The sequence below is a fragment of the Cottoperca gobio genome, chromosome 2 (assembly GCF_900634415.1).
Source record: "Cottoperca gobio chromosome 2, fCotGob3.1, whole genome shotgun sequence".
NCBI classification, from domain to species: Eukaryota; Metazoa; Chordata; class Actinopteri; order Perciformes; family Bovichtidae; genus Cottoperca; species Cottoperca gobio.
Window position 1 is genome coordinate 3,175,399 of NC_041356.1, and position 24,940 is coordinate 3,200,338.

Sequence of the window (24,940 nt, forward strand, 5' to 3'; positions counted from 1 at the left end):
TTAAGAGCAGTCTATTATATAGTATTAAGAGCAGTCTATTATATAGTATTAAGAGCAGTATATTATATAGTATTAAGAGCAGTATATTATATAGTATTAAGAGCAGTATATTATATAGTATTAAGAGCAGTATATTATATAGTATTAAGAGCAGTCTATTATATAGTATTAAGAGCAGTATATTATATAGTATTAAGAGCAGTCTATTATATAGTATTAGGAGCAGTCTATTATATAGTATTAAGAGCAGTCTATTATATAATATTAGGAGCAGTGGGCAGCTATTATATAGTATTAAGAGCAGTCTATTATATAGTATTAGGAGCAGTCTATTATATAGTATTAAGAGCAGTATATTATATAGTATTAAGAGCAGTCTATTATATAGTATTAAGAGCAGTCTATTATATAGTATTAGGAGCAGTCTATTATATAGTATTAAGAGCAGTCTATTATATAGTATTAAGAGCAGTCTATTATATAGTATTAGGAGCAGTGGGCAGCTATTATATAGTATTAAGAGCAGTCTATTATATAGTATTAGGAGCAGTCTATTATATAGTATTAGGAGCAGTCTATTATATAGTATTAAGAGCAGTATTAAGAGCAGTCTATTATATAGTATTAAGAGCAGTATATTATATAGTATTAAGAGCAGTCTATTATATAGTATTAAGAGCAGTCTATTATATAGTATTAAGAGCAGTATATTATATAGTATTAAGAGCAGTCTATTATATAGTATTAAGAGCAGTCTATTATATAGTATTAAGAGCAGTCTATTATATAGTATTAAGAGCAGTCTATTATATAGTATTAGGAGCAGTGGGCAGCTATTATATAGTATTAAGAGCAGTCTATTATATAGTATTAAGAGCAGTATATTATATAGTATTAAGAGCAGTCTATTATATAGTATTAAGAGCAGTCTATTATATAGTATTAAGAGCAGTCTATTATATAGTATTAAGAGCAGTCTATTATATAGTATTAGGAGCAGTGGGCAGCTATTATATAGTATTAGGAGCAGTCTATTATATAGTATTAAGAGCAGTATATTATATAGTATTAAGAGCAGTCTATTATATAGTATTAAGAGCAGTCTATTATATAGTATTAAGAGCAGTATATTATATAGTATTAAGAGCAGTATATTATATAGTATTAAGAGCAGTCTATTATATAGTATTAAGAGCAGTATATTATATAGTATTAAGAGCAGTCTATTATATAGTATTAAGAGCAGTCTATTATATAGTATTATGAGCAGTCTATTATATAGTATTAAGAGCAGTCTATTATATAGTATTAAGAGCAGTCTATTATATAGTATTAGGAGCAGTGGGCAGCTATTATATAGTATTAAGAGCAGTCTATTATATAGTATTAGGAGCAGTCTATTATATAGTATTAGGAGCAGTCTATTATATAGTATTAGGAGCAGTCTATTATATAGTATTATGAGCAGTCTATTATATAGTATTAGGAGCAGTCTATTATATAGTATTAAGAGCAGTCTATTATATAGTATTAAGAGCAGTGGGCAGCTATTATATAGTATTAAGAGCAGTCTATTATATAGTATTAGGAGCAGTCTATTATATAGTATTAGGAGCAGTCTATTATATAGTATTATGAGCAGTCTATTATATAGTATTAAGAGCAGTCTATTATATAGTATTAGGAGCAGTGGGCAGCTATTATATAGTATTAGGAGCAGTCTATTAATTAGTATTAGGAGCAGTGGGCAGCTATTATATAGTATTAGGACCAGTGGGCAACTTTTATTTGTGTTGGGGCCCGTTGCCTTGCTCAAAATTAACTGGCAACTCTTCCGGTACAAGTCTAAACTCGTACTTGTACTAGGCCTTTTGTGGACTTGAACTGCCGACCTTTCGGTTCCCAAGCCAAGTCCCTACAGATTGTGGTGCTACTGTTTCCCACAACTATCTCCTTTTCTTCATTTTACTGAAAGATATTTTTACTACTTTCATAACCATTGATTGCTAAGTGTTCTGTCAAAAGAGGGAATTGCATTGTCAGGCTTTTAAAAAACCTTTTCTGATGATAGGTATCACTTATAGGAGCAGCTTCAACAGATTCACTATCTCCAGGCCAAGAAAAGACACACTTGATTTACCTGGTGCTGATCCCTGATTGGTTATATGGTGATGTTTGCAGATCAACTGACTGCTTGCAGCAATACACCCAAAGTCTAGTACTGAGTCCATTAGGAAGGAACAAGCCCTGGGAAACCTAGAGGAGCATATAAAGAAAGAAAATAGTTGAAATGTCAAAACATATGTGGAGATTTATACGTGGACCTCAAATGTGACAGGCAGTGTGTTTGGTCTTTAATATGTATATGTTAATATAGTATGTCAAGCCTGCTTACCACTGCAGTGGGACTTTGATGGTCTCTACATCATCTATATGAATTAGAAGGCAATCTCTGACCTCCTCTTCTTCCTCTGGAGTGAACTCCAGCAAGCCGCTTACAGACAGACCAGGAGCCACCACCTTGGCCGAGCTAGATGCTGTGAACTTGAACAACTGCAGGACAAAATAAATAAAAAATGAAAGAAGGTGAAAAGGGCATCAGTCACATAATAACCAAATATTTTAACAACTTACTATTCAAATGTTTATATGGTGAAATAAACATTAAACAAATGTATTTCTGTTAATCTAGTAGATAGATAGATAGATAGATAGATAGATAGAGAGAGAGAGAGAGAGAGAGAGAGAGAGAGAGAGAGGAGAGAGAGAGAGAGAGAGAGAGAGAGAGAGAGAGAGAGATAGATAGATAGATAGATAGAGCATTGGATTGGTGCTAATAACGTTGATTAGCTAGCCTTAGCATAATTTCTTGCACGAGGTGTTAGCTAGCGCTAGAAAGCAATTTAGCTAGCGTTAACGCTAAATTACTTAGTTATTGTTATGTCATTTTTATTTTTAAATAAACTTGTTAGTCTATTTTTTTTTAAACACTCCAGTTTACTTTACCTTTAACGCGGGCTTTTCAATCATTATTTTCTTCAAAGTTTTACCAACGTTTGTTGCAGTGACTGTCGTCTTGTAAACCTGCCCGACTTTCACGTCGTTGAACTCGACAAACTGTGGGTCAACGCGAACACTTCGAGCCATGATGACTTTATATGACTTTACTGACGCCACAAATATAATTTTCTTCTCATCAACATAACCTACATGTAAACTAATTATCGCGTAGTTTTGTTGACTTGCTGCGTCGCATACCGATAGTCAACTTTACTGTTGCTACCCAAACGTTAAACAGAGGTTAATACCTCAGGTGGTTTCTAGGCGACGAGTGCGACACAAGCAGCGCTTGTTTTACAACCTTGGGCATTTCATGTGGACGGTGAAGCTGTGGACACTGGATATTAAACCACACAGAACCAAAGTATCTTGTTTTTTTCGGAGGAGTTTAATGTTCTTGATACAATGTGTCAAAACAGTTGCGATGTTTTCTAAATATGTGTGATTTCTCAGTTTATCTCCACTTATGTGTCAGCGTTTTTCCATTATAGTGTAACAAAATAATTTGCTGGATAGTTACATCAATCAAAAATGTCATATTTTGGTGTAATTCTAAGTGAATGTTTATGTTGTAACTACACTTCTTATAATATTTGTGTTACTGCAAATATTATAACATAATAAACAGATATCCTTTCACTTTTTGACTCAACAACTGGAAATGGAAATGGAGGATTTGAATCATATCAACTTTTAATAGTAGCACATGTACACAGCACATGCAGTGAAATTTAAACTCTGTATTCATTTTAGTGGGCAGCTACTATACAGCACAGGGAGAGCAGGGAGAACAGTGTAGGTGACAGTGCCTTGCTCAAGGTCACATCAGTGGAGTCCAGGGGGAGAACTGGCATCTCTGGCAGGTACCAGTCCACACTCTGTACTCGGTCCGTTTGGGGACTTGAACCGGCGACCCTCCGGTTCAACATATAGCCTTCCCAAATTTAGAACAAAAATTAAACAAACATTTGTACAAATGTAAAATGATCAATAAAGTTGATGTGCTTTATTTAACAAGAAAAAAAAGAGTCTTCCTTCAGTATATAGCAAGTTACAAAAATATAACTGGATATTGTTAGGTCAAACTAGCATCACATAAAAAATGACAGTCCTTGAAAAATAACAATTTCAAAATGATTAACACAATCTTCTGAAAGACTAATGTCTCACTTTTAGTTAACAGTCCCAGGGCTCTCCCATATTTCATCATCATAATTATTAGAGGTAGATCTGATTTTATCTGTTCCCTTCAGATAAAGGCTGTGGCAGTCTTTGACAGTTGGCTCTACACCAACCAGAGAGGTAGAGCGAGGCACAGCCCTGGCGTCCTCTGATTGCTTTTCCTGCCTCCCATCATGCTCTTCAGTTGGGATCGAGGGTGTGACTTTATCCTTTATCCCATTCTGATTCTGAGGTCTGCTCTCCAGGCCAAAGAAGTTATTTCGGACAACATAGCGCACACACTGCAGGAGGACGTTCCTTTCATGACGGATATCTGGGGCCAGTAACTAAACAGAGTGAAAGAAAAATAGAGACGTTTTTGAGGCCTGAGAAGATGCATTATCTAGAGAATACACATTTACATTTTATTTCTCAATTTAAAATCCTGTGAAATGTGCTTGTATAATCTCACCATTTCAAGTAGAGTGGGACGATGTGTCTGCGGTGCATCTTGATACCCTCCTCTACCCCCTCTGCCCCCTCTGCCCCCTCTGCCCCCTCTTCTTCTTCTGCTGTTCGGTGTGTGAGGGACATTGTTAGGGTGGGCATCTTTGTGAGCCTCTGGACCCTGTGGGAAGGAGGCCGGGCCTCTCGAGGGTCCTGTGTCCTGACAGTTTAGTGGTAGTGCGTTTAGGAGCGCCTGGTTTTCTTGCACAAGGTCTTTAGCTCTCTGAATAGGGGTGGCTGCAAAACAAAGAAAAAGATTAATAATACACTGCAAGTATTTCTCCTGTGACATGCTATTTCCCAATATATATTTGGCCTATAAATGTATATAGCCCTCGTCTGTCAACAGAATAAAACCAACCTACCTATAATAAAGCCTTTCTTGGGTCAAATTAAATTACTTAATTCATTATCTGGGATTTAAATACTCATGACAAAAGATTTGTCACTACAGTTACTTATATAGACAATTATAAGTGTAATAAGTGCTTATTACACTTATATAGACAATTATAAGTGTAATAAGTGCTTATTACACATTTTTACAAAGACTTGGACGATATGGAAGTTTGTTCTCCCAACTTTATAAGATTTTCCAGACTCATGAAAAAATCTCCCAATGCTGTGTTTTTTGAAAAGAATTCAACTAAAACACTTCACTCAAGATTAAAAAGTGGTATGCCATCCTTTTTTTTTGTGTTGTATGCCAATTCCCATGACGATTCTTTCTGGCATATGATACTGCTATAGTAATGGTATAACTATACATTAAATAACATTTATTTTTATCCAAAGCGACTTTTGCAATAACACTATCATGTGCAATATTCACTCCTACACTTTTTTTTTTTTTTAAATGACTGTACTTATATTACTTATAATACTGTTACTGTATTTTTATTCTATTTAATTGTTACATTACTCTCTTTGCTATAACAATGTAAATTTCCCCATCGTGGGACAAATAAAGGATTACTGATTCTTAGAGTAAGTGCATTAAACTATGTTGGTACAATCCAAAAAGTACATCAACTTAATAATGCAGATCTACTTCAATTGATGCAATTAGAGACAATAGGAGACAGGGAAGAACTCACCCTCCGGTTCCTCATCACTTTCACTCATGGTGCCATAGTTGGCCACCAGGGAGCCCAGAGCCGAGCTCATCTGTTTAGGAGCCACAACCAGGCCACCAGTCCTGGACTTGGGAGCTGGGTCTTCTCTGCCGGAATCTGGAAGCACATGAGAAATAAAGTGAAATACAGATCAGTTATCATTACAGTTGTTTTCTCCACCAGGCGTAAGTCTGGAGGTGTGTGTGTGTGTGTGTGTGTGTGTGTGTGTGTGTGTGTGTGTGTGTGTGTGTGTGTGTGTAGAAGAATGGGACTTAAGGACGTGCCTATAGACAAGCCGAAAACATTATGCCTCCGGCCATGGATTTCACCGGCGTAGAGGAATAAAAAGAATTGACCTATCCCTGTGTGTGTGTGTGTGTGTGTGTGTGTGTGTGTGTGTGTGTGTGTGTGTGTGTGTGTGTGTCCGTCCTTCTGTCTGTCCACAGCTAATCTCCTGCACCCATCAGCCCAATATGTTTTGTGCACAATTATGAATGTATGCTCAAGGACCTCTTGTAGTTGTGGTGATCACAGTTTTTGAAAAACCTAATTATTGACAGTTCATTGACTGCCTACTCCTTTTGAACAGCCGGTAGGGGCAGCATGTGATCGTCAACTGCTTCAGTAGCAAAAGGCCTTTCGGGCAATCAGCGAAGCTAAAAACAAGCCTTACCCAGTCTGTCGCAGGGCTGCATTTTAGCTTTTGTCGAGGCTCAAAAACTGACATCCATATGGAATTAATCTGCAGATTAATTCCATATGGATGTCAGTTTTTGTTTTTCATACCCAATATGTTGTGATCGACTAAAGTTAGGCTCGATACAAGTAGAGATAAATAAATCACTCACCATGATCACTGCTGGCCAGCGCTCCCAGGGGATCCTCGTCCCTGCGGGGCTGGGTGAGGGGTGGAGGTCTCTCTGTGGCACTGCTGTCTGATGGGTGAGGGCCTCGAGGGTGTTGTCCATGGAACCCTCTGTTACCCCAGCCACGACCCCGTCCTCGCCCTCGTCCTCTGCCTCTCATTCGTCTGTGAAGAAAATGTTAAAGTTTGGATTAAGACAACATTACCTCAGGTCATGTCAAAACAAAAGAGTCCAAATATACTCTTTTCTGTTTGCAATATAAGAGAAAATAGGAAAAACACATCATTTACACATCAAGTGTGTACATTTACCCAAACTGAGCCGTCTCTAGAACGGCTCCGGTGTCCTCCCGCACTTCCATCACTTTTTTCTTATTGTCAATATTCTGAAGCGTTGGATACTTTCTGGAAAGACAATTTAAGAATAAAGTTGAACAACAACAATCATTACATTTAGCTGTTACTAAGTGGACATGATAGGCAGAATGTATATACAACATAGAAAAGCTGGATCCCCTTATGGTATAATGTCATTAATAGTTCAAAGATAAATTACAATGGCTGACACAAGTTCAAAAATCTATTGGTGAATACTGACTTGCGCCTCTCTTCTCTCCATTTTGCAATCTCGTCTGCTGTATCCAACTTGATTCTTTTAGCGCCCGGTGCATGGTTCTGCAGTCAGGATACAAAAAGACAGATTTTAGCAAAGGAAAATACTGAGTTTGAGATAAACAGAAGTTGTTTTTACCTACATTTTTCCAGTGGATGCTGACTATTTTTTCATGAGCCAAGAAGCTGCAGTCAGGCACAGAACACTACGAAAGAGATTTGATGGAGGTAGTCAGCGTAATTTGAATACTGATTTTCATAAATTACATTAAACAAAAACGAAATATACTCGATAGATTAGATAGACACATCGAATTACCTTGACATGCTGAGAAACGTGTTCATCGTACTTCTCCTGGTTTTTGAAGGCCCGGTCACAGGTGTCACAAAAATGGGAATACTCCGGTTCTTTCTTATTCTTCTGCTGTGGATTACAGACAGATCAGTTCACCATGGAGCTGGGTGTATTCTCAGCACACTGCTGTTGTATGACTAACACTATTAAGGTCAAGATCCCGATTTAAGTGATAGTGTTCCAACAGATAGATACCTTTTTCCCATTATTATTGGGGGCTCCATAATTCTGTCTTCCACCTCGATTTCCACCATGATGCCTTTCACGACCAAAGTTTTGACCTGAAGACAAGACTGAAGTTAGAGGAATGGGAGCATGACACACACACATCAACACCTCAATCTTAATATTGTGACAATATGTTCTTTATGACTATATAGTTCAGTTTACGTGTCATGGGGAGTCGTACTCTGCCTGTGAACACAGTTGTTGAATGTCTTCTTTGGCTCTGAAGCAACTTTTCTAAGTCTGAGAAATAACCCTGATGGTGTCATAAACATGTAATCTTGGTTATCTAATTTTGGGCTTGGAAACTGCACAAATTGTAACACTAAATTATCAGATTATCCCTTTAATACTTTCCCACATTGTTTTTTAATTATTAGTTGGTGTAAGAAAAATCATTGGTCATGATGGCCAAGTAGATGCATTGATTCCTCATCAAGTAAGATGGCATTACTTCAGGAATTCATGCAGCCTGTATATTGCTGCTAATTAATTAAGTAATAGCAATTATAATTACTTCAAGTAAATTCAAAGACTATAGGTCAGGTAAACAGGCTATTTACAGATACATTCGTTCGCAATTATATATAATACACTACTGCATTCACCGTGTGGACGTTTAGGTCCATAGTTTCCACGAGTCGATGGGAAACCAAAGCCTCCCGCTGCCCCGTTATGCCTATCCGCCTGGCTGCTGTAGTCCCAGCTGGGCTCGGAGGACGTCTCGCCCCAGCTCCACATGCTCGGATGGAAGTTGCTCGATTGGGGCTGCTGTTGCTGGAATGGCTGGATGAAATCTGGAGGGGGACAGCCGAAGTCCGGCGGAGGATAGTGTCCCGGTTCATTCATACTCCGCGTCTAAAGTCTTTCTTCTCGTCAACTGTAAAGTGTATTTGAAGTAAATGTGTGTTTCTCACCATGCAGCTCTCACATGTGCATGTTTTGCTCTACACGTTCGTCACTTCCGCGAGAGCAGGAAGCAGCACATAAGACATACAAATATGAACGATAGCTATAACCCTATTTGATAGTTTTGTAGAAATTGCACACTACTTGCTCCACTGCAACGGTGTCTTGTTTGTGTTAAAAGCATAGGTTAAAAGTATTATTTCCAAAAGCTGGCATGTTTGTGAAACGTCTCGCGAGATCTTCGTGGGTTGCCAGTTTGAGGAGAAAAGTCGTGTGGAATTTATTTCCCATTTGTAGTGTACACAAAGTAACGGGACGCCCGATAAGTTCTGAAAAAACACAGAAAATATTTTACGTAGTGTCATCAATTACGTGGCACTCGTTATTCTCATGAGCCAACTCAAAGCTCTTTTGCCGTTATGTTAACTAATAAATTAAACATAGATATGTGCAGGGTTAAACTATGTTAACAAACTACATTTAGGTGATATATTCATGAAAAACATACGGAATAGTTTCTAAATATGTATGATATCGGGTGATATCGAATGAACGGATTTGGCAACCCAGTCGTTTCCTGGTCTCCTCACTCGCCGGCGCCGCGTGTGTCTCAGACGGAGCACGGAGCAGCAACGTGGAGACATCGAGAGGAAGCCTGAAGGCTCTCAACTTAGAGAGCGCGCACATTCTGCTGCCAAAATGCTCGTTTTATTTGAGACCGCTGCTGGATATGCAATATTCAAAGTATGTATTGAGCTTTTGTTTCCTTTCACTTAAAGAATGAGGCATTATTACTCTTGAGTTAGCTTAGATTAGCTTCATAGCTAGGTACACATACCATGCGGCTTCAAATGTATGTAACGTTACTGAGCAAAATGAAATATAAATGTTTTTAATTGTCCTCAAGTATATGCACTGCTAAATGAATGTTGTTGTGTGCCCATGAGCGTTTTTGTTAGCGATTAAGCTAAAGCACGTTGGCCGTGTGAAGGCCCTGTAACCACGTGTGTAGGTTGAGGCTAGATTAAGTGACGGTCTCTGCATCGCAATGTTCAAATGCATATTACACTTTTATTACTAGTCATGCTGTTATATAATCTGTACCAAATACTTAAAGAATATAACGTTGACGACAAATCTAAATCCATTTTCATACACGTGTTGGTTGTACTTGTGTGGCCCAGAGCTTTTTTCAATGCATGACGACTAACTGAGCTTCTGTTATAATTCAGGTCCTTGATGAAGCCAAGCTGCAACAGGTCGACAGCCTGCATAAAGAGTTTGAGACTCCTGAAAAGGCGAACAAAATGTAGGTGTTGAATGGTCTTCCAACTATGAAATCAGCTTGTCGTCATGTGATGCTGTGTAGCTCATGTAAATAAGCGAATTAGTCTGAATTCATGATTTATTTTTTTGCTTCCGTCAGTGTGAAGCTGAAGCACTTTGAGAAGTTCCAGGACACAACAGAGGCCCTAGCAGGTAATGACATGTCTTTGTGCACTAAATGTACATCTGGGATTTGGGTTATATGACGTACTTCTGTGACTGATCAAAAAAAAACCAGCAGTTAGTTTAGGTGGTGAAGAAAGGAAGTTAACCTTTTGTTTTTATACTAATTAAGCTTAACAAAGAAAATGAATAATTTCAAACAAAATTTGATGTTTATCATTTCTCCTCAGGTACATTAGTTTGACTAAACTAAGTTTTTCTGATTTTATGCATCAGTTTATGTAGGTGTTGTATCTAATGCAGTGTTCCTAACCCCTCAGCTGTCACCGCCCTTACTGAGGGGAAAATGGGAAAGAGTTTGAAGAAAGTGCTGAAGAAAGTTGTTGCCAAGGAAGCTCACGAGCAACTGGCAATCAGTGATGCAAAACTCGGTGGTGTTATTAAAGTAAGTGACAGCTTTTACGCACATAATTAGTATTCGGTTGCGAAGTGTTATTATGGTTCTAACATGCTCTGGTTTTCAGGAAAAGTTGGACCTGGTCTGTGTCTACAACTCTACTGTGGCTGAACTGATGAGGTGCATTCGGAGCCAGATAGAGAGCCTCATCACTGGACTTCCTCCCAAGGAGATCAGTGCAATGTCTCTTGGATTAGCTCACAGGTAGGTGGCACACAGATACTGTATTGTATAAATGCTACTGCTGCCTATGATTACATTTGCTGTCTGAAACATCCCTGTAGACTTTCCTCAGCATTCGTCACTACCACTGAGACAGCTATCCCCAGTAATGGGAAGATCAAAAGTAGTTTGCTGTGTGAAGTGCCTCATTAATAACTCTTCTTGTCTCCGTTCTCCAGTTTATCCCGCTACAAGCTGAAGTTCAGTCCAGGACAAAGTGGACACTATGATTGTGCAGGCCATCTGTAAGTTGTATTTTTATGATTTAAGAAAAGCACTTAACAATGTTTAGTGATCTAAAGAACAGCAACAAATTATTGTTTTCATTATCGATGCATCTGATGATTATTTTCTCATATGATTCATTCATGGTTTGATTATCAGATATACTGTTGTGTTTGAATATGCAGCCTGACTTTGAGTGTATATTTTTTCTTTGTCCTTTCAGCTCTTCTGGATGACCTAGATAAAGAGCTGAACAACTACATTATGCGCTGCAGAGAGTGGTACGGCTGGCACTTTCCCGAGCTGGGAAAGATTGTCACAGACAACTTGGTCTACTGCAAAGCTGTCCGCAAAATTGGTAAGAGAAATAATCTGCAATTACATATTCCGGACTTAAAGCTCCTCCAGAGCCACCGAAGACGTGACAACTGTTAGTAAGTTGAGTAGTTCTCGTGAATACACTGAACTTCCTGTGTGTCTCCAGGTGATCGTACAAGCGTGGCCGGCTCTGATCTGTCGGACATCCTACCTGACGAAATTGAGGCAGAGGTTAAACTGGCTGCCGAGATCTCCATGGGGACAGAAGTGTCGGAACATGACATCGCCAACATCAGGCACCTGTGCGAACAGGTTTGTCTTTCTTCATCACACGTTAACGCCAATATGCACACATTTTTATAATTTTCACTGTTGAATATCGGAGAGCTGATGACAGTGGTGATGAAGACGACAGTCGTCTTTCTCCTGAAACAAATCATGTGGGTTTTCAGTCACTACCTCTTCTGAACTGTCCAGTTCATGGCTCCTTCTCTTAACTACAGGGTCCGCTTTGAACTCTTTGATTTATCTGCTGGCAGTTGAATGCAAATCTTGTCTCCTCCTTTTCCGTAGGTGATTGAGATTTCAGAATACCGCACTCAGCTGTACGACTACCTGAAGAACCGAATGATGGCAATCGCCCCCAACCTGACAGTAATGGTGGGAGAGCTGGTTGGTGCCCGTCTCATCTCGCATGCAGGTAAATCACCGAGAAGGGGCTGTGTGAAAACCGGCCAAGCTGTGATGATGACGACATCATGTCGCTTTCCTGAAAATACCTGATGTTTTTAAGTCACTACCTCATCTGAGCTTGTGTTAAGAGGCCCACTGAGCAGATGCCTGTGAGAGCGTCATATTTATTTGTCCTTCTGATTGCTGTGTTAAGGTTCCCTAATGAATCTGGCAAAGCACCCGGCCTTCCACAGTGCAGATCCTCGGAGCGGAGAAGGCTCTGTTTAGAGCCTTGAAGACTCGCAAAGACACGCCCAAGTATGGTCTCATCTACCATGCCTCCCTAGTGGGCCAGACCTCTGCCAAGAATAAGGGCAAGGTAAGTCCACAAGGACCCCTGGACTGGACTACATAATTATCCCCCTAGTCTGGTGGTTAGAAAATAAACACGGCTCTGCTTTTCTGTAATATCTTTCCAGATCTCCAGAATGCTGGCAGCTAAAGCATCCCTGGCTATTCGCTACGATGCTCTAGGAGAGGACACAAATGCAGAAATGGGAGCAGAGAACCGCGCCAAACTGGAGGCCAGGTTGCGCCAACTGGAGGAGAAAGGAGTACGTAAAACATTATCATAAGTACCAGTCTGAAATGTACTTAAATTGTATTAAGCCACTTTCGAGTAAAAATGTGACCATGAATGCAACAATGAGTAGCATTCATTCTTATCTTATCTCCTTTTTTTCTTCTCAGATCCGAAGAATCAGTGGAACAGGCAAAGCAATGGCGAAGGCGGACAAATACCAGCACAAGAGGTGAATACTCACAAACAGCCCCTTTCCAAAGATTCTATATTTCCGCAAGAAATATAGTAAATATGAAAGGCGTTAACCACCCACTTTTTTCTCCACAGTGAAGTGAGAATGTACGATCCATCCGGTGATTCTACTATTCCCCTCCACCTCAAAGAAGAGAAAGTTTGAGGAGGTGGAGGAGGAGGACGCTGAAGAGCCCAAAACGCCGGTGGTCAAATCCAAAAAGCCCAAAAAGGAACCCGTAACAGAAGGTGGGTAGAATGGGAATGAACATAATCTTGTGCCCACAGTGGAGTTTATGATGCTCAAGATCTTTGTTCCTGTTTGTAGAAGAAGAAGCAGGAACGTCGGCAGCAGGAGGAGACTCCCAAGAAAAAGAAGAAGAAGAAGAAGGTCAAGGAAGAAGAGGAAGAAGAGGAGGTGCCCGCAGCCGTAACAGAGGTGAGAATCAGTTTGGAAACTTGATCCCAAGTCTAAAGTCTATTCAAAAGATTTCACTAGTTTTCCAGTGTTACATTTTGTTGTTGAATATTTGTTGTGCTCACTTCTCTTCTCTCTCCAGTCAACAGAAAAGAAGAAGAAGAAAAAGAAAAAGAAGGCAGCCGAGGAAGATGATGAGTAAAATGGTGGAGAGTGTATATATTTTATGTTTTCGTTTTTATGCTATTCTAGTTTTGTGTCATACGTTTATATCTAATAGGGCAAAAACTGTATCGAGTGCCTGTTTCTAGACATTAAAAGAGTTTACGTTAAAAAAAAAAAAAAATCACCATTGAATCTACTTTTTATATATACGAATAAAATGTTTTGAAATCATTTTTATTTTTTGGTAAACACATCTGTATCGGATTCAGTGCACAATGAGCTGATTCCCCTGGTCCATTGTAAAAATCTTTTTATTGTCTAAACGTCTGCCTGCCCTGGTCAAATAAACAGTTTTTGCTGAAATTGTGTGGTTGTGTACACCGCAGCAGTATGAATATAATAAATGAAACAATTGATTATTCAATGAAAGACCAACTGGAGTGTAGTATTTTTAGTTTCTATATAATTTGACACTTACATGCATTTGCTTTTTTTTTTAACGAGAAAACAGTCAAGTTTGAGTCAGATGCAGCATTTCATATTGAGCAAGACTTTGACTGAAAATAATTACTAATGGTCCTATTTTACAACTGGAAGGATGAGCTTGTAAGAAGGAAAATGTGCCTGGTAAATTCAAACACCTCAGCCTTTCTGATGAGACCAGGAGCTTATTGTTTGCTAATGTAACTGACTACTAAAGTTGTATATGAGCATGCCACTGAGCAATGAACAGAAACATTTACTTCTTATGTAATGGTGAATTTTAAAGCACAAATGTTATGACCAAAGTATAATTATACCATGTGTGTTACAAGTTACAAACTCCTTTAAACAAGCAGGGTCTTGGCTTAAAAACAGACTTGTAGGTTTGAAAAATGGTTATGAAGGTTTTCAGGTTTGGGTGGGTTTAGCCCAGAGGTGAGGTGGAGCTGTGTGCACCTGTACAGTAATACAATCACCATTAAAGGAACTCAGATGGCATGATGATGGAGAAGTAAGTCGGGGAGTCTTGCACTGAGCAAACCTGTTAACCAGGTCCATGTTACCTGGCCTTAGTCATGTCGACATGTCTTAGGAGTAGGGTGGACTTCACATCCTCTAGGGGGGTTTGGGGGCATGCTCCCCAAAACATTTTAAAGTGAATTGTTGCATCTGGTGCACTTTGAGAGCAACATTAAGATGCTAGATCTAATAGAACTTTGTGGTCTTGGTAAGGGGAGGGTGCACAACTCTCAATATTAATATGAAAAATATATCAATCAATCAAAGTATAAAAATTACCAAAACCAATGACAATTAAGTGAAATATTTTTATTTTGAAAACATTATTCTTCAAAAAGGAGCATGAGCCGGGAATCCCAGTTTTTTTCATTTGGATGTGAATATATAGTTGTGTTTTACTAATCTTATACATTGCTAATCTCTGTGAGCCCATGGGGGGTGGACATATAAGAATGTTTGCCCTTACTGTTGATGGTACTTGCAACTGTGAAAATAATAGTAAAAAATTATTTAAAAAGAAGCTGAGATGGCAATAACTACAAAGCAACAGACATATTTTCTTCTTTAATTAATCATCATAAAAACATTGAATGATTGGAGGAAAACACTGACACCAATTTATAATAGGACACAGATCCCACAGGTCCCCCTTGCCCAAAAGAAAGTGCATTTGCATAAATCTGGTGCGCTTTAAGACAAACAAATGCCTATCCACTCTTAAACACACCATCTGTCTTTCAGACACTTGTAGGTGGAAGCATCAAATAATTCCTTCTCTTTTTGAGAGTGGCAAAGTGATCTATCACACTGTTGTGATTCAGATGCCATAGAATGTCACTTTTATTTTCATTTGGGTGGGCTTTAAAATATTTTAGGTGGGCTTAAAATGGGCCTAGCTATGCCACTGCTTAAACCATAATACAAATCTTATGTTCACACAACATCCCTTCATCAGATGAATGCCTTTACTTTTAGTTCACTTAAATTACCAATAGGTTGAATGTGACTTACTTCATCAGAAGTACTTAAATGGCTGCTCCCCTGACGCTCCACCCTGCTTGTACTCTTTTCTTCACCTCTCTTCCACACTCCCCGTTTCTTTGAACAGTTGACCCCAAGTACCTAAACTCATCCACCTTTGCCAATCCTTGATGTAGTCCCTCCTCCATCTTGAACCCATCTGTCACTCCGCTTACATACTTCCTCATACAATACCACACTTCCTCTCTTGGCACCCTCATATGCTTTCTCTCAGTCCACAAACACACAACGCAGTGGTAACTTGGAAAGGGGCTCTGTCACACCCATGTCAACTCACCACCGGGGTACATCAGGGCTTTGTCCTGGGTCCTCTCCTCTTTTCTCTGTACACCAACTGAATTGGCTCTGTCATTCAATCTCATAGCTTCGCCTACCAAAGCCAAGCAGATGACACTCAACTGACTAGGACTGCAAGGAATCTGGGTGTGATGCTGGACAACCAACTGTCCTTCAGTGCCAACATCGCTGCAACAACCCGCTCCTGCAGACACACTCTGTACAATGTCAGGAGGATACGTCCCCTACTGACTCAGAAGGCGACGCAGGTTCTTGTCCAGGCTTTTGTCATCTCACGCCTTGAATACTGCAACTCCCTCCTGGCTGGACTACCTACATGTGCCATCCGACCTCTACAGCTCATCCAGAATGCAGCAGCCAGACGCTTCAATCTACCCAAGTTCTCCCACACTACTCCGCTTCTCCGCTCCCTTCACTGGCTACCAGTGGTGTCCCGAATCTGCTTCAAGACTCTGGTGCTGTTCTACCGTGCTGTGAATGGATCAGCCCCTTCCTACATCCAGGCCATGGTCGAACCATACACCCCAGCGCGTTCACTTCGATCTACATCGGCCAATCGGCTCGCTACTTCTTCACTGCGAGTGGGACCCAGATACACCTCAAACAACAGGGCCCTCACACCTTCCGTCGCAGACTGAAAACTCACCTGTTTCGACTGCACCTCGACAAAGGGAAAAAATGCACTTACATTGGTTTGGCTTATTTGTAGCTAATGGTTGAATTTGTATTCTATTGTTCCTCTATGTTGCACTTTTGTTTGGCTTATTTGAAGCTTCTGCACTTATACAATTGTACCTATTTGAGGCTAATATACTTGGAAGATTCTTGCTGTGTGGAGTTGTATCCTCATGGTTGTTTGCACTTATTGTAAGTCTCTTTGGACAAAAGCGTCAGCTAAATGAACTGTAATGTGATGTAACGCAACTTCTGACCTTCTCTATACGTGTGTAGTGCTGCGTGCTCATCATCACCTCACCTCTTAACCTAGCACCACTACTCTTTCCCATAATTTCATGCTGTGGCTGATCACCATAATTCTTGAAAATCAGTACCAGCTTCTCCTCCACTCTTCAGGCACTTCTTCTCACTTTCCAAGATTGTGTTAAACAATCTAGTTAAAAACTCCACTGCCATCTCTCCTCAACATATCCTTGACTCCACAGGTATGTCATCACCAACCACCTTCTTCATCCTCTTCATAGCTGCCTTCACTTAGTCCTTGCTAATCCTGAATCACAATCTCCACATCATCCAACCTTCTCTCTCATTTTCAAGGACTCCTTCCACCTTCTCAACTTCTTAGTCCTCGCTTGTCAGCACATTTCCATCTCTATCGTTGATCACCCTAACTTGCTGCACATCCTTCCCTTCTTAACTCCTACCTGAATTACACTCAACAGTCTTCCTTCCACCATTTGATCCTTAGCTCTGGCTGGACTTCTTAACCTCTCATCCTAAATCATCCTAGAGATCAACATCCGATGCTGCCGAGCTACGTCTCTAATCTTTCAGGTTGCACCTCTTGCATAGTCCACCGGTGTACACCCATGGCCAAAAGTTTTGAGAATCACACAAATATTAATTTTGACAAGTCTGCTGACTCAGTTTTTATGATGGCAATTTGCATATACTCCAGAATGTTATGAAGAGTGATCAGATGAATTGAAATTAATTGCAAAGTCCCTCTTTGCCATGAAAATTAACTTAATCACACAAAAAACATTTACAATTGTTGTGAAGAAGGCTTCAGGGCACCCAAGAAAGTCCAGCAAGCGCCAGGACCGTTTCCTAAAGTTGATTCAGCTGCAGGATCGGGGCACCACCAGGGCAGAGCTTGCTCAGGAATGGCAGCAGGCAGGTGTGTGGGCATCTGCTCGCACAGTGAGGCGAAGACTTTTGGAGGATGGCCTGATGTCAAGAAGGGCAGAAAAGAAGCCACTTCTCTCCAGGAGACACATCAGAGACAGACTGATAGTCTGCACAAGGTTCAGGGATTGGACTGCTGAGGACTGGGGTAAAGTCATTTTCTCTGATGAATTCCCTTTCCGATTATTTGGGGCATCTGAAAAAGAAAAGCTTGCCCGGAGGAGAAAAGGTGAGCGCTGCCATCAGTCCTGTGTCAGGCCAACAGTACAGCATCCTGAGACCATGTGTGCTTCTCAGCCAAGGGAGTGGACTCACTCACAATTTAGCCTAAGAACACAACCATGAATAAAGAGCAACTTCTCCCAACCATCCAAGAACAGTTGACTCTTTCGCATAAACTTAATGTAATTGTCAATAAAAGCATTTGACACTTGTGAAATGCTTGTAATTATACTTCAGTATACCAAAGTACCAAAGTAACATCTGACAAAAACATCTAAAAACACTGAAGCAGCAATCTTTGTGAAAACCAATACTTGTGTCATTCTCAAAACTTTTAGCCACTTTTTTTTTCTCCTCCCTCTTTTTTAAATATATTTTCACTACAGTCAGTTCCATCCTTTTCGCAAAATCCACCATCACCTGTCCTTCCACATTCCTCTACTTAACACCATACCTACCCATCACTCTGTTCCCTTTGCCAACATGACCATTGAAGTCTCGTCCAAGCACCACTCTCTTCTCCTTGGGTACAATCTCCATCACTTCATCCAGCTCACCGTAGAATTCTTATTTGTTCAGCATTATCCCTACCCCATGTCTTCTCCCATCCGCACAATGGTAGAACAGTTTGAATCCACCTCCGATGCTCCTGGCCTTACTCCCCTTCCACCTGGTCTCTTGCACTCACTGATATATATCATCATCATATCGACCTTCCTTCTCTCCATCATATCAGCCAGCTATCTCCCTTTAACAGTCATAGCACCAACATTCAAAGTTCTGACTTCTGCCTCCAAACTCCTATCCTTCCTCCTTTTCCGCTGCCTCCGGACATGCCTTCCCTAGTAGTCTTACCACCGGTATGGAAATCTGGTGTATGATCCATATTTGATTTGGCATGGGTTTTACGACGAATGCCCATCCTGACACAACCCTCCCCATTTATTCGGGCTTGGGACAGGCACTAAAAATGCACTAGCTTGTGCATTCTTAGTGGCTGGGTTTACTTAATATATAATAATAATAATAATAATAATAATAATAATAATAATAATAATAATAATAATAATAATAATAATAATAATAATCATTATTATTACTACTACTACTACTACTACTACTACTACTACTACTACTACTACTACTACTAACTAATAATAATAATTATTATTATTATTAATCATATTGCATAACACTCACACTGCATTTCTACAAAGTAATAATAATAAATTGTATTTATAAAGCGCCTTTCAAAGCTAAAAGCAATCTCAAGGCGCTAGTACTTTTACTTTTAATACTTAAAGTACATTTAGCTAATAACAGTACTTGGTATTTTCTATGCAGGACATACATTTATAAAATTATATTTTTATACCGCAATCTCGCTGGTTTTACTTGAGGATCCGTTACTATGGGCAGGCATTACTAGAGGAGCACAGATCTGCATCATTGCTTGGCTGCATCTGTGCTCTGCTGACATGCCTTGCTTTCGAACCACATGGCACGACTGCATGAGAGTCAGATGTGTTATGAAGAGGCAGACTAACTACTTAGCCGTATTTTAGATTCATATTGCAAGTGGACTGTAAGAGAAATATAAAACAAAAAATGTCGCAGTTACAAACGAGGTTCTTCACAGAAGACAAAAGGTGAGCCGTTGTTCCCTTTAAAGAAACAAGAAAACTAAAGAGGACAGGAATAGCTAGCAGGCAGGCTAACAAGCTGTAACTTAGTAAACAGTACGACATTCCCGTGAGATACTTCCTTTCCTTTTACTCATGCATGTGTACTGTACATTTTGGATTAGCCTCTTCTTTTAATTACTATTAGTCTCTAACAGTTCGTAGCTGTTTTTAGCTGGTTGATTTAGCTAGCTAATGCTAACAATCCCGAAATATTACTGACTCCTGTCCTCATATTTGAATCTAATCTATATTAGCTTATATGGTAAACGAATCCATTTAATATTAGTGTGTATATGTGATGGGTGTAATCTTTCTTTATAGGTATGCTGTTGATGATGTCCCATTCTCCATCCCTGCTGCCTCTGAAGTGCTGGACCTCAGCAATGTCATCAACAAGCTGCTGGAGGCTAAAAATGGTATTTAAAAAAACACACTTTACTTTCAATATTAACATGTATGTTTTACTATTTCTGGCACACAGTTTCCAACTGAAGCAGGGCTGTAAGAACTCATACTGGTCCACATTTAACACGTAGAGGATGTAATGTGAACAGGTTTGCAGTTCTACTGGGAATTATTTGTTATAATTTCTTACAATGTAAGGTATGTGCAGTTGATAACAGATCTATTACTTAACACAAAGTTTCACTTGTATTAGCCTATGCTTCGTTTTCTAAGATTGTTGCCATTGTTTCATACCAAGCAAAACTTCTGATTATGTATATTGACCTTTCTATTATTTATACTGAGCCTAAATTATTTCAAATGGTTCACAAAATCCCATTACAAAAATACTAGTAATATCTTAAATGAATAAAAGGTTGTTTTTTGTTTCCAAAGCATCTCACAGCAAAGTGGAGTTCGACTTCCTGGTCAGGGGTCAGTTCCTGCGAACGTCGCTGTCCACTCACATGGACATAGAAGACATTTCAACGGTATGACCGTTATACTTCAGTGTCTGATGGTTTTTCTTGCTAAGATTTATTATTTCCCTTTTCACGTGAATGCAAAGCAAGCACATCTGCTTTGTTGTCATGTGTGTCTTGACATGAGAAAGAAGGTCTGACATCACCTCCTTTTGATATTGATGCATCAGTGTGTCTGTCTGTGTTTCAGGAAGAAGTGGTGGAGATAGAGTATGTAGAGCGGATCACAGCCCCAGAGCCAGAGGAGTGCATGATGCACGATGACTGGATTAGCGCCGTAGATGCAGATGCTGAATGGTAAAATGACAGACACCAGAGAGGGGAAATTTCCCTACTTTTTTTTTTTTTATTGCTTTTACATTTTCTTATGTCCTTTTTTTCGTCACAGCTGTACATTTTGTAACTGGTTGCTTCAAAACAGCCAATAAATTGTATGTTTTTCATCTGCATTACACACTCGCACAACACACATTTAATTTCCCAAGCAAGATTCTTTTATTGTTTTTGCCAACGATATATTTTTCTTTAGTTTTCTTCAAAGGTCACAATAGAACAAGGTGAATATAATAGTAATGGAACATAAGAATCAAAAAGTTAATGAATACAAAAAAAAAAGGTGAAACAGGCAAGAAGAAAATACTAATAAACCCCAAACAGACGAACATTTTCAAGAAATATGTTAAACATTTCAGATTCTCAACACGTATTGAAAGGGTACATACTATTGTGCACATATAACATTAATAATAATCTACAGAAAAACTAATGTTGATTCAACTTGTGGTCATCGGGGTGTATCTTCTGCTGCTGTTGAATTGTATTATGTCATACTGACGAGTTTCTATTATTTTGTCCAGCACTGTTATATCAGAGAAGGCTAAATAATAGAAACACCTCTGTATAATGCAATACAGTTCAACAGCAGAATAAACTGCAGCATCCAGAATGATCCTACAGAATGATCCTGCAGACATGTGCTGAGTAACTTACTTATTTATTTATTTTGCAGGATCCTAACAGGGTCATATGATAAGACGGCCAGGATCTGGTCTGTGGAGGGCAAGGCGGTGATGACGGTGGCCGGACACACAGATGTGGTCAAGGATGTCGCCTGGGTCAAAAGAGGTGAGCAGGACAGAGTGGCCGACATTCACTCTGTGAGTAATAACGACAGCCTTTCTTAAAGCATCTGTGTGGATTTTTCTGTGCAGATGGTCTGACCTCTCTGCTGCTGACGGCCTCTCTGGACCAAACCCTCCTGCTGTGGGAGTGGAACTCTGAGAGGAACAAGGTGAAAGCCAGACACTGCTGTCGGGGACACACGGGGAGCGTCGACACTGTTGCAACAGACCCCACTGGCTCAAAGGTAAAGATGGATGGGTAGTGGTTAAAGGCACAATGAGTAGGATTTGTTGGTTGCCGTTTGTTAACGCAACATTCAACATCTGTGTCCCATACAGTTCTGCAGTGGCTCCTGGGACAAAATGTTGAAGATTTGGTCAGCAGGTAAGTTGCCAGAATGACAGATTTTGCATTTTAAGCATTACTGAATAAAAAGCAAAACTCCAACAAGCCAAAACCTTTTTCCCGTCAGTGCCCACAGACGAGGCAGACGAGGTGGAAGAACCTGCCGACAGACCGAGGAAGAAGCAGAAGACTCAGCAGCTCGGCCTCACCAGGGTGAGTGGTCCAAGAGCGATATCAGTGTGGCTAACCTGGTGATATCAGTCAGAGGTCACATGTTGAATGTGAAGGGTTGGCAACAAAATGACGTCCCTATTTTGTGGCACCGACAGACTCCCCTGATGACGTTATCTGGACACAACGAGGCGGTGTCTTCTGTCCTCTGGTGCGACAGTGAGGAAGTTTGCAGTGCATCATGGGACCACACCATCCGTGTGTGGGACGTCGAGACGGGGGCAATGAAGACTACACTGGTAAGACACACTGACGAGCAGAAACTTCATTCAAACTGCTGGTTCATGTACTTTCTTTGCCCTGGGTTTTGGGTAAGAGGAAAACTACGGGCAGTATTTTAAGTTTTTCAGATTTATCTATATTTTTTATTTACAGTCAGTTTTTGACTGAACATCATTATATAAGACTGAGCACATATATTTAGAGATATATTTTTTCATATATTATGTGCGCATTTTTACTTTAACTTCTATGTTTACATAAATATCATTAAAAAAAATACAAAACACAATTTCCCCCTGGAATAAAGAACAGTGATCTTTGTATGATTGCTGAATATACAATTCTATCCAGCTCAAATAGGGAATGTAGATAAATAAAATAGTTAAAACCTAGAAACATTTTGACGGTATTTATTTGTCATTTTCTATAATAAACTGACCGGTGTTTTTTTTCTTCTCTCCACAGACGGGCAGTAAAGTGTTTAACAGTATTTCCTACTCGCCTCTGTGCCGGCGGCTGGCCTCTGGCAGCACTGACAGGCACATCAGGCTGTGGGACACTCGCACCAAAGGTACCACACGTGTCAATCAAAGCTGTTTTAGCGCCGTCATTTTATTTTTCTTGCCTCTTCACGTTTCTAAACGCCTCCTCTCCTTTCCAGACGGGTCGCTGGTGCTGCTGTCTCTGACCTCCCACACTGGCTGGGTCACCGCTGTGAAGTGGGCGCCGTCACATGAGCACCAGCTGGTCTCCGGTTCCCTTGACAACCTGGTCAAACTGTGGGACACCAGAAGGTCTGTGAAGCACGTAGTTCACAGTGTATACTTTGTGAAGTTTGTGTTCCAATCAGAAGTCTGTAACATGTTAGGACTCAAAGGAAATGTATAGTGTTGTTATTGTCAACAAATCAACATTGTGTTAGTCCAATACTTTCTGACTTCCCATCAATCAATAACCCTGATTAAATGGTAATAATTATATTGTATGTCACAGATGGTTACTATGGTATTTGATTATGCATTTATCTGACATCTGATGTAACACTGTGCAAAAAACATGCATCTCCAAATGAGGTCATTTAGAATTTTTTCAGATGAACTAAAGTGTTTTTGTGTGGCTTTAAAAGCGCCTACTTCCAAGCTGAATAAACTATTAAACAATTCCAATTTACAGACATGCTCATGCAGACATGTAGAGCAGGAAATCCTGATCATTCCACACGTCAAGTACACCGCTTTCTGTCTGAGACGAGCTTCCTGTCTTTGTTAGCATGAATCTCCGTTTCATTTTATGAAATGTTTCTTCAGCCTCTTTTACTGGTACTGCATGTTGGTGATTTCTTCACTCTTTGTGTAATAAATGTGTGTTTGAAGTTAACACGTAAATGTTGCTCTCATGTCTCCCAGCTGTAAGGCTCCTCTGTATGACCTGGCGGCCCACGAGGACAAAGTGTTTTGTGTGGACTGGACAGAAAGTGGGGTAAGACTGTTTTCCACAGATACAATCACAAAGCAAAGAATATTCAGTGCTTGAGCCAGTGGGGGAAATGAGGATGAAATGTAGACGAATAAAACGACAAATGACTGTCAAGACAAAAGATGCAGCATCTTAAAATATTTAAGTTATACACAAACAAACTGTATACATAATGTGTAACTTGCTGTCTCCTTTTTATCTGTTTCCTCTCAGATGATGCTGAGTGGAGGTGCAGATAACAAGCTGTACACCTACAAATACTCCGCCTGTCAGACGGATGCAGGGGCGTAGACTCAACAGATGGACCACAGACAATAGGGACAGAATGATGGACATTACGAGTGCTGTGACAGGCAGACGGAAGCAGCAGTGATTTTGAATTTTGTACAGTACAAAACTTTGCTTGCTTTTGTTCTTTGCTGTCCTGGTTATTTTTACCCCTCTCAATTTTTACACATATTTTCTTATGGATTGTCTTTGTTTTCCTGTACCCCCGAAAAACTATAAATTAATTTTGTCTCCTAAAATGTCTCTTCTGTCTAATGTTTCAGTCATTAGTGTTTGATGGTATATATGTGATATTTTGATTGTTGCAATTAGTGTAAGTGAAAGGCAATTTAAAGATGCAAAGAACACAAAAGTGATATAATAAAAAAATGACTAAAAAAGGTTCCACAAACAAATCATATTAAAGAATTGCTTTATATTTTAATTTGTTGTTATTTCTTTACCTCCAGGTAAGCTTAATAGACGACTGATGATGGAAGTAAGAGATCAGAAGTGGTGGAAAGTAACTTAAGTACATTTATTTAAGTTTTATTTATTTATTCATTCATATTCATTTATTGAGTTTTGAGGTACTTGTATTTAACTATTTCCATTTTATTTTACTGTATACTTATACTCCACTACATTTCTGAAGCAAATTTGCTTTTTACTCTTCTATAGTTATTTGA

General features: G+C 39.6%; 4 protein-coding genes and 2 non-coding genes across 7 annotated transcripts in view; 4 read left to right on the top strand and 2 right to left on the bottom strand.

The window, feature by feature from the left end:
• Window positions 1-3,147, bottom strand: part of LOC115019744 (cilia- and flagella-associated protein 47-like) — a 48,806-nt gene extending 45,659 nt beyond the window's left edge. The window contains 3 exon segments of the mRNA XM_029449305.1: window positions 2,141-2,256; window positions 2,396-2,553; window positions 3,007-3,147. Of these exon segments, the coding sequence (XP_029305165.1) occupies window positions 2,141-2,256; window positions 2,396-2,553; window positions 3,007-3,147 (415 nt within the window).
• Window positions 3,148-4,051: 904 nt separating this feature from the next.
• Window positions 4,052-9,048, bottom strand: nufip1 (nuclear FMR1 interacting protein 1). Of its 2 annotated transcripts, none has more exons than XM_029451210.1 (10): window positions 8,509-9,048; window positions 7,871-7,956; window positions 7,640-7,741; window positions 7,464-7,526; window positions 7,307-7,383; window positions 7,021-7,113; window positions 6,692-6,873; window positions 5,826-5,960; window positions 4,694-4,965; window positions 4,052-4,568 (listed from the first exon to the last, which is right to left on the bottom strand). In XM_029451210.1, the coding sequence occupies exons 1-10, from the start codon at window positions 8,747-8,749 to the stop codon at window positions 4,233-4,235; spliced, it is 1,587 nt and encodes a 528-aa protein (XP_029307070.1). In that variant the 5' UTR covers window positions 8,750-9,048; the 3' UTR covers window positions 4,052-4,232. The 2 variants fall into 2 exon arrangements, with proteins under 2 accessions (XP_029307070.1, XP_029307060.1); XM_029451200.1 differs by having other exon boundaries at window positions 7,640-7,744; window positions 8,509-9,046.
• Window positions 9,049-9,384: 336 nt separating this feature from the next.
• Window positions 9,385-13,912, top strand: LOC115021057 (NOP58 ribonucleoprotein homolog (yeast)). Its single transcript, XM_029451190.1, is given in 19 exon segments — window positions 9,385-9,553; window positions 10,042-10,118; window positions 10,236-10,288; window positions 10,579-10,703; window positions 10,783-10,919; window positions 11,117-11,147; window positions 11,149-11,182; window positions 11,386-11,520; window positions 11,647-11,792; window positions 12,054-12,180; window positions 12,367-12,398; window positions 12,400-12,531; window positions 12,632-12,766; window positions 12,903-12,964; window positions 13,063-13,102; window positions 13,104-13,215; window positions 13,298-13,319; window positions 13,321-13,405; window positions 13,527-13,912. Coding segments are annotated over 19 exon segments (1,590 nt in total). The 5' UTR covers window positions 9,385-9,508; the 3' UTR covers window positions 13,587-13,912.
• Window positions 11,872-11,955, top strand: LOC115022424 (small nucleolar RNA SNORD11B). The gene has a single exon (XR_003833883.1). It is a non-coding gene; the product is annotated as a small nucleolar RNA SNORD11B (small nucleolar RNA).
• Window positions 12,214-12,296, top strand: LOC115022431 (small nucleolar RNA SNORD11B). The gene has a single exon (XR_003833884.1). It is a non-coding gene; the product is annotated as a small nucleolar RNA SNORD11B (small nucleolar RNA).
• Window positions 13,913-19,420: 5,508 nt separating the features above from the next.
• Window positions 19,421-24,696, top strand: wdr12 (WD repeat domain 12). The gene is made up of 13 exons (XM_029449266.1): window positions 19,421-19,626; window positions 19,984-20,078; window positions 20,503-20,597; window positions 20,779-20,885; window positions 21,598-21,713; window positions 21,800-21,954; window positions 22,049-22,094; window positions 22,183-22,268; window positions 22,385-22,525; window positions 22,974-23,079; window positions 23,170-23,302; window positions 23,915-23,987; window positions 24,198-24,696. The coding sequence occupies exons 1-13, from the start codon at window positions 19,586-19,588 to the stop codon at window positions 24,273-24,275; spliced, it is 1,272 nt and encodes a 423-aa protein (XP_029305126.1). The 5' UTR covers window positions 19,421-19,585; the 3' UTR covers window positions 24,276-24,696.
• Window positions 24,697-24,940: the final 244 nt, after the last annotated feature.

Bases quoted from the DNA above. Each gene is read 5' to 3' on its own strand.
- nufip1 (XM_029451200.1), bottom strand. From the start codon at position 8,749: ATGAATGAACCGGGACACTATCCTCCGCCGGACTTCGGCTGTCCCCCT. The intron at 7,745-7,870 runs GTATCTATCTGT...TGTAATCCACAG, and splicing joins CCAATAATAATGGGAAAAAG to CAGAAGAATAAGAAAGAACC. The intron at 7,527-7,639 runs GTAATTCGATGT...TCTCTTTCGTAG, and splicing joins ACGTTTCTCAGCATGTCAAG to TGTTCTGTGCCTGACTGCAG.
- wdr12 (XM_029449266.1), top strand. From the start codon at position 19,586: ATGTCGCAGTTACAAACGAGGTTCTTCACAGAAGACAAAAG. The intron at 21,955-22,048 runs GTAAAGATGGAT...TGTCCCATACAG, and splicing joins CAGACCCCACTGGCTCAAAG to TTCTGCAGTGGCTCCTGGGA. The intron at 22,269-22,384 runs GTGAGTGGTCCA...TGGCACCGACAG, and splicing joins AGCAGCTCGGCCTCACCAGG to ACTCCCCTGATGACGTTATC.